The 12,939-nt window shown below is 47.2% G+C and overlaps 1 protein-coding gene across 2 annotated transcripts in view; it reads left to right on the forward strand.

The window, feature by feature from the left end:
- The window catches only part of LOC137299891 (NGFI-A-binding protein 1-like), a 53,455-nt gene continuing 40,516 nt past the window's right edge, over positions 1-12,939 (forward strand). For both annotated transcript variants that reach the window (XM_067968869.1, XM_067968870.1), the window contains exons 1-2: positions 1-360; positions 11,194-12,018. In XM_067968869.1, coding sequence (XP_067824970.1) covers positions 11,230-12,018 — 789 coding nt within the window. In that variant the 5' untranslated portion in view covers positions 1-360; positions 11,194-11,229. The remainder of the gene's footprint in view (positions 361-11,193; positions 12,019-12,939) is intronic.

A 12,939-nucleotide genomic window follows, 5' to 3' on the forward strand; every position in this document is an offset into this window, starting at 1 on the left:
AGTGTGACCCAGCTCCCCACCCTCAGAGGGAGCCAGCACCAGGGTGGGGAAGCGGTTGCAGACACTCGCTCCGCACTGTCGCCATTGCTCGCCGCCCGCTTGAGTTGCACGGGTTACCCGGGACCCGGTGCGGACCCCACCACCCACCCACCCACCCCCTCCCTCCCTCCCTTCCTTCTTTCATCATCCCCACTCCCCACACACCAAACCCCCTCCCTCCCTCCCTTCCCCTCCCCTCTGTCCTCTCGCCGGCTCCGCGCTCGGTACCAGCGCAGCCGCCTGGACCCCTTTACTGTGAACCCCGGGGAGCAGTCGGAGCACCGCCCGCCGTCAGCTCTCACACACAAACACACACACAAGGTAAGGAGCGCTCCACGACTGCCAGCTTTCTCTACTTGGGTTTTTTTAAAAAAAAAATCTTCAAACCAATTCATTAAACCCCTGTGTGCGTTTGCCAGATATTTAAGGTGGGGGTGGGGGAGCTGATCCCTGCTCTTTCTCCCTATTTCTCTCTCTCTCTCTCTCTCTTTCTTCTCTTCCTAAGATAAGGCATGCGTGCTTAAAATTTAAAGCAGTAATGTCTCCTCTCCCTCCTCCCCCCCCCCCCCTCTCAATTTAAATTTGGTGGGCCCCACCTGAAGTTGCTTGCTGCAACTATCAAGTTGCTTTATTTTCTCTTTTTTGTTGCGATGGTACCCTGCCTTTTGTTTCTTGGCACCAACTTTGGGGAGGAGGGAGGTGAAGCAGGAGTGAGATGCCCTTCGCAAATGGAGTTAGAACCCCCCGCCCCACCGTTAACGGGTGGGCCTGGTTTGTGGCAGGTGATGTGCATTAAAAATGAGCAGATTCTAATTTCTTAGTATTAACAAATGGGCCTTTAATCCACTGGCATCTGCAGTAGTGCTAACAGTTATGTATTGGATATATATATATTGGAAAATGGTGATTTAGCAAAACAAAATTTATGGGCAGGAGTCCACAAGTTTGTGATTTATGTCGCCTGCGATATCAATGGTCTTGTTCTCATTTTAAAAATTTGTTCATTGGTTATGGATGACACTACGAAAACTGTATTTATCGTCCATCTCTAGTTGTCCTGAGAAGGTGGTGGTGATGGGCCTTCTTGAAACAATTGTTTGTAATTCAGAGGGCATTAAGAGTCAACCATGTAGCGCAGAATATTGCACTGTGATTATAAATGTTGTGGTAGTTTCTGTATTCAAATATGTATTTTAAGAACACCTTGATATCCTGTTTGACCAAAAGCTGAGCCTCGAAACATCCAGTCTGTCTCCAAGACCATAATTTCCACTTTTGGGACATCGCCTGTTTCCCTCCCTATCTCATCTCTTCCACAAATGTAAGGAGTCGTACAACACCAGGTTATAGTCCAACAGCTTTATTTGAAATCACGAGCTTTCGGAGCTTTTCTCCTTCGTCAGGTGACGAAGGAGGAAGCCTCCGAAAGCTTGTGATTTCAAATAAAGCTGTTGGACTATAACCTGGTGTTGCACGACTCCTTACATTTGTCCACCCCAGTCCATCACCGGCATCTCCACATCATCTCTTCCACCGCCGAGGTACAAAAGCCTGCCCATAGTCACTGTCAAGGTTTACATGTGAAAATCGCTTGGACCATTAGGAGAGAAGCCAGGACCAGTGGAGTCGCATCCCAATGAAGAGTCAATACCTCAGGAGAGGAAGAGGGGAAAAAATTGAGGGGAAAAAGTGAAATGTGTGAGTTGGAAGATCTGATGCAATATTACTAGAGCTGATCCTAGTTAGATTATATTTAGCTACTTAGATTTCCTCTCTACTGGCCCTGGTGACCCTGTCTGAACTCATTATTTTCACTGACCTGTGTGACTGGTCCCTTAAGGCTAACACCCTTGCTTAATTTATTCCATACATTCCTTCCTTTTTCTCACAATACACCACTAACTACCTGGAGCCATCATCTCACAACGCAACCCACCCCTAATAGCAATAAAATGAGTTCACCCCTGCCCCACATTCGACCATCAACCTGGTTACCTTTAACAGAGACCTGAAAGAACTTTACTGTCAAAGTCATCAAGTTGCATCCATATGGGGTGCACTCATTTTGATTTTTAAAATGTAACTTATTTCTCTATTTAAAAAAAAATAATTTCAGCTCCATATGTTTAAAGAGGTTTACAATTCAGCTCACTCTTTGATTACAAATCTCACATTTTTCCAATTTTCTTCCCTCTCCCGTGCCTTGTCCAAGTGGCCATTATTGATGTGTCAGCTTTGAAGGTAAATGTTGGTCGGCAATTTGACCATGGCAGGTTTCACAGCTGAACCCATCCAGACCTGGGCAGATGGGAGATCGAACCTTTGGTCTGTTTGGCTCAGCCACCCAGCGGATAAATCACTAAGTGATCGGGGGAGCCCTTGAATCTCACTTCTGACATTTGCCCCGATGTTGGCAACTCTGCTTACCCTATTCTTGTCTGCGAATCACTGTATTATTATGATTTCAAATAACTTGTGTATTAAGCAGAAAATGGCTTGCAAACTTGCCTCTGCAGTTAATGTTGTACTGGTTCCTGGTCATTTCTAACATTCTAAAGACTAAAGTTTACAACTGATGTAAGCTGGTGAAGTCACCGTGGTACGTGGTGTGTGTGGGAACAGGGCCAAGGCCTAGATTGTGGACGGAGACAGAGCTCAGAGCTGAGAGGCAGAGGCCTGCAGGAACAGGCTTTAACGTGGATTGTCACGGATGCTTTGACTCCTTCAGTTCTGAACCCTTATTTTTCTTGCTGTGTTTATGTGCAAGTGTAGGAACGTAAAATAAATGATGGAACCAAGAAATTTCCAGCAGATAGAATAAAATAACATTTCAATAAAACTTCTGATGGTCAGATCCAAGAGGAAGTTAAAGTGAGTGTGAAGTGAAACTCAGTGGCATCGGTGTCCAGTCTCTCACTGTAAAGAAAGGGAGATTAAGGTATAGCCTATTTTTAGAAGAGTTCCTTCAGTAATTAATGGCCCAGACAAACTTAGGCACATACCATGGTGATTGCGTAACAGATAAGTGTTTTATCATGAGTTTGTATCGCTTTATAGGAGGCTAGCACCTAATGTGATTCCACCTCGTCAATGAGATTGCATTTTGTCACATTATTTGTTTTGGAATAGATCTTAGGTTTTGCAGCCCCGTTGCTGTGTTAATGATTTTTTGACTGACCGTTCTGATATAATTGGTCCTGGACAGATAACAGGGACAATGCAACTGGTCTCTTCCACTCAAACCAGATATGATGTGGAGATGCCGGTGATGGACTGGGGTTGACAATTGTAAACAATTTTACAACACCAAGTTATAGTCCAACAATTTTATTTTTAATCCCACAAGCTTTCGGGGGCTTCCCCCTTCCTCAGGCGGTGTGGAAATGACATTTTCGAATCCTTCGCATTTTAAGATCACAGAACAATGCTTGGTGATTACTGCCCGTTGCCAAGGCAATCACAGTGAGCAGACAGAAAGGTGTCACCTAAAAAGGCCACCGAATATACAAACCCCCCCAAAAAAAGAGAGAGAGAGATAAGGAAGACAGTCAATGACCCGTTATATTAAAAACAGGTAACATTTGTTCGCTGGTGGGGTTACGTGTAGTGTGACATGAACCCAAGATCCCGGTTGAGGCCGTCCTCATGGGTGCGGAACTTGGCTATCAATTTCTGCTCGACGATTTTGCGTTGTCGTGTGTCTCGAAGGCCGCCTTGGAGTATGCTTACCCGAAGGTCGGTGGCTGAATGTCCATGACTGCTGAAGTGTTCCCCGACAGGGAGAGAACCCTCCTGTTTGGCGATTGTTGCGCGGTGTCCGTTCATCCATTGTCGCAGCGTCTGCATGGTCTCGCCAATGTACCATGCTCTGGGGCATCCTTTCCTGCAACGTATGAGGTAGACAACGTTGGCCGAGTCACAGGAGTATGAACCGTGCACCTGGTGGGTGGTGTCCTCTCGTGTGATGGTGGTATCTGTGTCGATGATCTGGCATGTCTTGCAGAGGTTACCTTGGCAGGGTTGTGTGGTGTCGTGGACGCTGTTCCCCTGAAGGCTAGGTAATTTGCTGCGAACGATGGTTTGTTTGAGGTTGGGTGGCTGTTTGAAGGCGAGTAGTGGAGGTGTGGGGATGGCCATAGCGAGGTGTTCGTCATCATTGATGACATGTTGAAGGCTGCAGAGAACATGGCGTAGTTTCTCCGCTCCGGGGAAGTACTGGACGACGAAGGGTACTCTTGGTTGCATCCCGTGTTAGTCTTCTGAGGAGGTCTACGCGATTTTTCACTGTGGCCCGTCGGAACTGTCGATCGATGAGTCGAGCATCATATCCCGTTCTTACTAGGGCGTCTTTCAGCGTCTGTAGGTGTCCATCGCGTTCCTCCTCGTCTGAGCAGACCCTGTGTATTCGCAGGGCCTGTCCATAGGGGATGGCCTCTTTGACGTGGTTAGGGTGGAAGCTGGAAAAGTGGAGCATTGTGAGATTGTCCGTGGGCTTGCGGTAGAGTGAGGTGCTGAGGTGCCCGTCTTTGATGGAGATTCGTGTGTCCAAGAAAGAAACTGATTCTGAGGAGTAGACCATGGTGAGCTTGATGGTGGGATGGAACTTGTTGATGTTATCGTGTAGTCTCTTTAGTGATTCCTCACCGTGGGTACATAGAAAGAAAATGTCGTCGATGTATCTGGTGTATAGTGTTGGTTGGAGGTCCTGTGCAGTGAAGAAGTCCTGCTCGAACTTGTGCATGAAAATGTTGGCGTATTGGGGTGCGAATTTGGTCCCCATGGCTGTTCCGTGTGTTTGGGTAAAGAACTGGTTATTGAAGGTGAAGACATTGTGATCCAGGATGAAGCGGATGAGTTGTAGGATGGCGTCCGGAGATTGGCTGTTGTTGGTGTTGAGTATTGATGCTGTCGCAGCGATGCCGTCATCGTGGGGGATACTGGTGTAGAGTGCCGAACAGGAGGGTTCTCTCCCTGTCGGGGAACACTTCAGCAGTCATGGACATTCAGCCACCGACCTTCGGGTAAGCATACTCCAAGGCGGCCTTCGAGACACACGACAACGCAAAATCGTCGAGCAGAAATTGATAGCCAAGTTCCGCACCCATGAGGACGGCCTCAACCGGGATCTTGGGTTCATGTCACACTACACGTAACCCCACCAGCGAACAAATGTTATCTGTTTTTAATATAACGGGTCATTGACTGTCTTCCTTATCTCTCTCTCTCTCTTTTTTTTTGGGGGTTTGTATATTCAGTGGCCTTTTAGGTGACACCTTTCTGTCTGCTTACTGTGATTGCCTTGGCAACGGGCAGTAATCACCAAGCATTGTTCTGTGATCTTAAAATGCGAAGGATTCGAAAATGTCATTTCCACACCGCCTGAGGAAGGGGGAAGCCCCCGAAAGCTTGTGGGATTAAAAATAAAATTGTTGGACTATAACTTGGTGTTGTAAAATTGTTTACAATTGTCAAACCAGATAGTTCACAAGCAACATTAACGTCACCCGTCTCCGCCCCTGCCTCAGCTCATCTGCTGCTGAAACCCTCATCCATGCCTTTGTTACCTCTAGACTCGGCTATTCCAATGCTCTCCTAGCTGGCCTCCCACCTTGCACCCTTCGTAAACTTGAGCTCGTTCAAAACTTTGCTGCCCGTATCCTAACTCGCACCAAGTCCTGTTCACCCATCACCCCGGTGCTCGCTGACCTACATTGCTTCCCGGTTCGGCAACGCCTTGGTTTTAAAATTCTCATCCTCGTTTTCAAATCCCTTCGTGGCCTCGCCCCTCCCTATCTCTGTAACCTCCTCCAGCCTGACAACCCTCCGAGATCTCTGCGCTCCTCTAATTCTGGCCTCTTGCGCATCCCCAATTTTCATCGCTCCACCATTGGAGCCATGCCTTCAGCTGCTTACACCGTAAGCTCTGGAATCCCCCCCCCCTAAATCTCTCCACCTCTCCACCTCTCTCTCCTCCTTTCAGAAGCTCCTTAAAACTTATTTCTTCGACCAGGCTTTTGGTTACCTGTCCCAATATCTCCTTATGTGGCTCGGTGTCAAATTTTGTTTGCTAACACTCCCGTGAAGTGCTTTGGGACATTTTACTACGTTAAAGGTGCTATATAAATGCAAGTTAATATATCTGTACTTTAGACAAAAAACATTTCTAGCACAGAGAGAAATAAACCTTTATATAAGTGCAGAATTACAACTTATCTTTATACAGTGCATTTAATGTAGAAAATCATCGCAAGATGCTTCACAGAGGAGGAAAGAAGCGGATGCTTAGTTTTCAGAGGAGAGTTAGGAGAGACAACCGAAAGCTTGGTCAAAGATGTGGGTTTGGTGAAGACTTTTAAAGACAGGGAGGAAGCTAAAGAGATTACGAAAAGCATTCCACAGAATAGGCCCGAAATGTCTGAAGGCTCTCCGGAAAAGAAAAGGACCTTAATTTATATTATGCTTTTCCCACCCTTAGGACATCCCAAAGCACTTCAAAGCCAATCAATTACTTTTGAAGTGTAGTCACTGTTGTTTCGTAGGCAATTGCGGCAACCAATTTGCACAAAGCAAGATTCCACAAACAGCAATGAGATAAATAACCAGTAAATCTCTTGGTATTGGATGGGGGATAACTGTTGGCCAGGACACTCGGTGAACCCCCCTGTTCAGCTCTGGGTCAAACAGGGCATCAGGGTTGTGTGCAGCCTGGTTCAGATTAAGTGAGTGGACAGGGATGGGGATGGGGTTGGAGTTGGTGGCAAGGGTGTGGAATTCCTGGCTCATCTGTGACTCCGTGTCAGATAGACAACTTAACAGCACAGATGGGAGGTTGTCAGATTGAGGGAAGTGGTGGAGTGGGTCTCATCAGCATGCACGTGAAAGCTGACTCCATGTTTATGGATAATGTCACCGAGGGGTAGTATGTAGATGAGGAGCAGGTCAAGGATGGATCCTTGGGGGGAATCTGGAGGTGACCAAGCAGAGGTGGGAGGAAAAGCCATTGCTGCAGACGTACTGAGACAAGTGAGAGTGGAACCACACAAGCGTGATCTCATGGATGTGGACCATGGAGGAGGAGGAGGATGTAATCGACTTTGTTGAGTGACACGGAGAAGTCGAGGAATGTCAAGGAACAATAACGTGCTGTGGTCTCAGTCACAGAGAATATTATTTGGTGACTTTGACCAGGGCTGTCTCGATGCTGTGAGCAGGTAAGAAACTGGACTGAAGGGATTTGAACAGGAAGTTGTAGGAGAGGTGAGCATGGAGTTAGAAGGCAACGGCAAGTTCAACGATCTTAGAGAGGAAAAGGAGGCTAGTTGGGGCGATAGAGGGTGGACAGCTGAAAGGGAAGGGGTTTTTAAGGATAATGAGGGGTTTTGAAAGGGAGGGGGACAGCTTGAGCGATGCGAGCTATTAACAATCCCAGCAAGCCGGTATGTGCTGAGTTCGCTGATTTCAGGAGGGACAGCAGTTGGGAGTTAACGTTGGCTTCAGTGTCCCTGGGTTGAGATTTCCTCTCCTAGTTGCTAGCCGGGGACCCCACATGAGAGCAGGATTGGGCTTGTTGTGCCATTCAGTTACTGTCTAGATGCAAACGTGAATAATGGTCTCTTGAGTGAAGCTCTTGAGGGTACCTGGTGCCCAAGAAAATGTATCTTAGCCTGAGGAGAGATGGGGAGAAAAGTGGGGATGTACGTCCTTGCTCTCCCTCGATGGAATAGTGGGCAAAGGCCCAGAAACACATTGGTGATGTTACCTGCTTTAAGTCATCAATGGAGACGCAATGAGGATCTTCCTATTACCTCAGCACCAAACAAAAGCTCAGTATTACTTGCAGTTGCTGGTGCAAGGCCAGTTGTATCAGCCAATTCTTGTTAGCTATGTGAGGAATTTAAATTACAGGCCAATTTACATCAGAGTGCCCCTTTCACAATAGACTGTAGCTGGAGATTACCGTTGGCAGTATTAGCGGGATGAATACTTAACGTGTTCTTATTCCTCTGCCTGCAACTTTGACGGATGGAGGGGGATTGGACTTGGCTGTGGTGCTCCCCATAATCGATGGCACTGTGCAGGCTCGTGCATGAATAATGGTTACTGAAGAGAGGCCCCTGAGGGTGCCTGGTGCCTTGGGAACTGTACCTTAGTGGGAGTCTGCACCTTCAGGAGAGGCTTATAATATATATATATTTTACAATGTATGTAACAGCACAATTTCCCACAGCACAACCAGCTTAATTATTTTCCTTTCTATTTTGATTTCCTTCCCCCCCTCCCACTCCATTTAGTCTCTCTTCATTCCCCCCCCGCCCCCTCCCCTCCCCTTTCCCCAGTCTCCCTGGTCATGCACAGCTTGCGGCCAACAGGGTCGGAGTGCCGTTATTTGTTTTCTACTATCTCTTGTTCTACCTGGTCGAGAATCTGGCCCACAATCTGTTCCTTCATGTCGTCCAAGATGTGCACAAGTGAGCAGTACACCGACTCGCATCTCTCCCCTGTGAGGCCCCTTGGTGCCTTCCATTGAACTGAGCTTCAGGCTGAGATCAGAGACTCACTTTGTAAGGGAAACCTGCGTCTTGCCATTCTGTGATTAAAAATGTACCAGAGCACCAGTACGCAATAGTCTTGGACAGCGCCGGGTTTAAGACTTGTGGGGGCCTTGGGCGGGCAGAGGCTAAGGTGTGGGCCCCCTCCCCTCCCTCCTCCCACCCACTCTATGGATGACTTCTTGGGTGCGGTAGCCTAGTGGTTATGGTACTGGACTAGCATCCCAGAGCTTGTGAGTATAAATCCCACCATGGCAAGTTGTGAAATTCAATCCAATAAATCTGTAATTTGTGGGCTGTGAAAGTTGTTGTTAAAAACCCAACTGGTTCACTAACGTCCTTCAGGAAAGGGGCCCTATCACCACTACCGGGTCTGGCCTATATGTGACTCCAGGCCCACACTGTGTGGTTTCTGTTATTGCTCTCAGGAATGGCATGAAATACTACCTTACCAGCATTTCCCAAATCTCAAGAACAAATTTTTTAAAAATGGTAAATGGTACCATGTTGGCAAGACACTGATGTTTATAATTTGAATCAAATGTGTTCAGAGAGTTATGTAACACTAGGGTGAAGTCCAGATGTTTATTGGTCACTGGAGGCCGTAGGTGGTTGGATCAATTTCAGGTGACACAACGTTAAAATACATTGACTGAATTTCTAGAGGCATTTCTAGCCATGGTCTTTTAAGCAGAGATTTAATACCTGTTCAACACCTTCCTTTGTGTCCAACGACTATCCCTGACGAAGTGTGGCCTTTTTGATGTTTTTTCCTGTAGCCCTGTTGCTCCCTATGCACAAAACGTGCCTAATGACAACACCGACATTCTGGATAACTAGTATCTGTCTAAATGTGTTTAAATCAACAGGTGAAATAAGACCGTTAGCTTATCATTGGTGTATTTATGCATTGTACCTTCGAGGGGTAGGCCGAGTAAGTTTCTGGTCTCAGTCAGGTCGTCCGTAGGAGGTGATGCGAAGAGGGGTGTAACCAACTGCCTAAAAAAAACAAAAGTCACTACACTTCAAAAGTAATTAATTGGCTGTGAAGTGCTTTGGGATGTCCTGAGGACGTGGAAGGCGCAATATAAATGCAAAACTTTCTTTTTTCTCCCTTATATGACTTTCTCCTTTATGAGGTCGTACTGTAGGATATAATTAGAATTTATGGTTTCCTGTTTGTACTTTTGCTCTTTTCCTGTGCTTTATCTGACAAATCTTAAGCCTACAGAACTAAAATTCAGTAGTAGTAGCAGAGCTTGAAATCGCGTGGCACTGCCATCCAACAAATTCCTTCGCATGTTAGTTCTCCCGCTGGCAAAATGATAGTCGGTAAACGTAAAACACAGAGGCATTTCTAGTCATGGTCTTTTAAGCAGAGCTTTGTATCCATAACCATTTAAATACCTGTTCAACACCTTTCTTTGTATTCAACGACTATCCCTGATGAAGTGTGGACATTTTGGTTGAAAATCTCTCAAAGGAGCTTGGAGTTTTCATTCTAAAATGCAATTTCTTGCAGTCTGCAGTAGAATGTTTACTTGACAAAAAATAAAGATAATTTCAGAGTTTTTTGCCTGGGTTTTACTTTATCAGTTGCTTTCGGTCTAAACCGTAATCTGTAAATCCGGGCGTGAGGTCAAATGCATAAGCGGGGGGAAAGTGAACTGACAAGTTTAGATTTAACTACTTTAGCGGTGAACAAACAGAGCGGACTGGCCAGGGAGGGATAGTGTTAGTAAACCTCAAGAGAAAACTGGATAAATATGTGATGGAGAAAGTGATTAAGGGATCTGAGAGATTATTGTGGATGTGGTACTCTTCCGATATTGGGATTGGCTAGATGGACGATAATAGTCTCTCTCTCTCTTGTACATTCCAGTGCTGCTAAAAGTAAGAAACAAAAATAGAATTTGCATTTATATAACGCCTTTCACAACCTCAGGACGCCCCAAAGTGCTTCACAGCCAATTAAGTATTTTTTGAAGTTTAGTCACTGTTGTAATATAGGCAGATGCGACAGCCGATGTGTGCACAGCAAGCTCCCACAAACAGCAATGGGATAAATGACCAGATAATCTGTTTTAATGATGTTGGCTGAGGGATAAATGTTGGCCCAGGACATCCGGAAAACTCCACTTCTCTTCTTCAAAAAGTGCCAATGGGATCTTTTACCGAGGGCAGATGGGGCTTTGGTTCAACCTCTCGTTGGAAGGATGGCACCTCTGACAGTGTGGCCCTTCCTCAAGTCTCTGAAGTGGGACTTGAACCCGTGACCTTTGGACTCAGAGGCAAGAGTGCTGCCATTGATCAGAAGCTGATACTTTGTGCGCTGAAAGTTAAATCATTTTCTTTCTCTCTCTCTCTCTCTCTTATATGTGAGAGTTCAAAGTGAAATCTGTTTTCATAATTTTGATTTAGTTCCCAATAGACACGATTCCAAAATTGCTCCCAAATTGAACAGTTAAAAGCTGTTGCCTTTGTCATCACTGTGTGGGTTGAATTTGAATCCTGAGCCCGAGAAGTGAAAGATAATGTTTTCTTTACACTGTTCCCATCCAGTCTGTGCTGACGGATCTGAAGATTCTGTTACTTCTTTTTTCAGGGACTGTCTGCTGGCTCCGACGTAGATAAAGGGGCCATGACAACATCGCAGCCCTCCACCCTGGGGGAACTCCAGCTGTACCGAGTCCTCCAGCGAGCAAATCTTCTCGTGTATTACGATGCTTTCATCCAGCAGGGCGGCGATGACGTCCAGCAGCTCTGTGACGCTGCGGAGGAGGAATTTCTGGAGATTATGGCCCTGGTCGGCATGTCCAGCAAGCCGCTGCACGTCCGCCGCCTTCAGAAGGCCTTGCAGGAGTGGATAACTAACCCCACCGCTTTCAATCAGCCCCTCACCAAACTGCCGGCGAGCAGCATTCCCATTGCCAAGATCTCAGAGGTGACGGCAGCAAGCCCCACCTCGTCCAGCTCCGCTCTGGACCAGCAGGCGCGGCTAGTGCAGAGCCTGGCCAGTGCACCGGAGATCTCAAACAACCACGCTTCCCCTCGGCTGACGGAAACCTCGTGCCAGACCGAGCCAATGGGCGGCTCGCAGCACCTGCCCAGCATCTCCAACGTCATCACCATGACCAAGGAAGAGCCCCACTCTCCGCCCAAGGACGGCCCGTCCCTCCCGCTGACCCACGACGTCATTCAGATCATCGGGGGCTGCGCGGAGCGCCTCATCCAGACTGTCCCCAGGATGGAGCCGAAAGAGCTGGAGTGCGTTTTCATCAGTAACAAGAAAATGTCCAAAACACTGGGGCACATCTTTGAGATGGGCGACCAGTTACCACAGAAGGAAGAGGAGATCCGGAAGTTTAGTGCGATCTACGGGAGGTTTGACTCCAAGCGGAAAGATGGGAAAAACCTTACGTTGCATGAGGTACAGTTCACCCTTTTGTACATGAACACATTTGTTCCCTTTGCCCAAAATATAATGATGCCCTGTGCGTGAATCAGGGGCGGCGTTAGCCCCATGCAACCTGCGCCGTTGTACGAGGTCCCGAGTGGAGGCGGTGATATGATCGTCTGGTAAAATGTAGGGGTCCCAAACCGAACCTTTTTGCACAGGCCCCACCCCCCCCCCCCCCCCCCCCCCGTAAGGCGAGCACTGCCCCAGTGTAAATACATTTTGTCGTGCACTCGCTATAGTGACACTGTGCGTGTTTCCCAGATCAGTCTACCCGCCCCCCCCCCCCCCCCCCCCCGGCTAAAAGTGTTTAAACAGCTGATATCAGCAATACCAGAGGATCTCCCAAGGCATTGTGTCACGGTACACCATTACACCGTCTTGTAACAGCAGCCTTATACTGTGTGAGGTGCAGTGTTTCGTTCTGCTGTTAAGTTTTTCTCCCTTCTAAGGACATGAAGTCTAATTGCTGTAAGTAAGCAGAAGCCTGGGGATAGTTGAAGTTTAATTGCTGTTTGGTGAGGAAACTGTGCAAATTGCCAGGCCGTTGTCAATTTCAGGCTCCAGGTCAACCTGCAAAGTTGCTTCAGCAATAGAAAATTAACTGTAATTGTCCTCAGCAAGAAATAACTGAGTTTCCTCTCTATGTCCTCCAGCCTCTAGATCTCTGTGTCTCTCCAACTCTGGCCTCTTGTGCGTCCCTGATTTCCTTTGCCTTTCCATTAGCGGCCGTGCCTTCAGCTGTCTTGGCCCTAAGCTCTGGAATTCCCTCCCTAAACCTCTCTCCTCCTTTAAGGCTCTCCTTAAAACCTACCTCTTTGACCAAGCTTTTGTGGCTCCTTATGTAGCTTGATGTCAAATTTTGTCTGATAACGCTCCTTTGAAGCGCCTTGG

The sequence above is a fragment of the Heptranchias perlo genome, chromosome 30 (assembly GCF_035084215.1).
Source record: "Heptranchias perlo isolate sHepPer1 chromosome 30, sHepPer1.hap1, whole genome shotgun sequence".
Lineage (NCBI taxonomy): Eukaryota > Metazoa > Chordata > Chondrichthyes > Hexanchiformes > Hexanchidae > Heptranchias > Heptranchias perlo.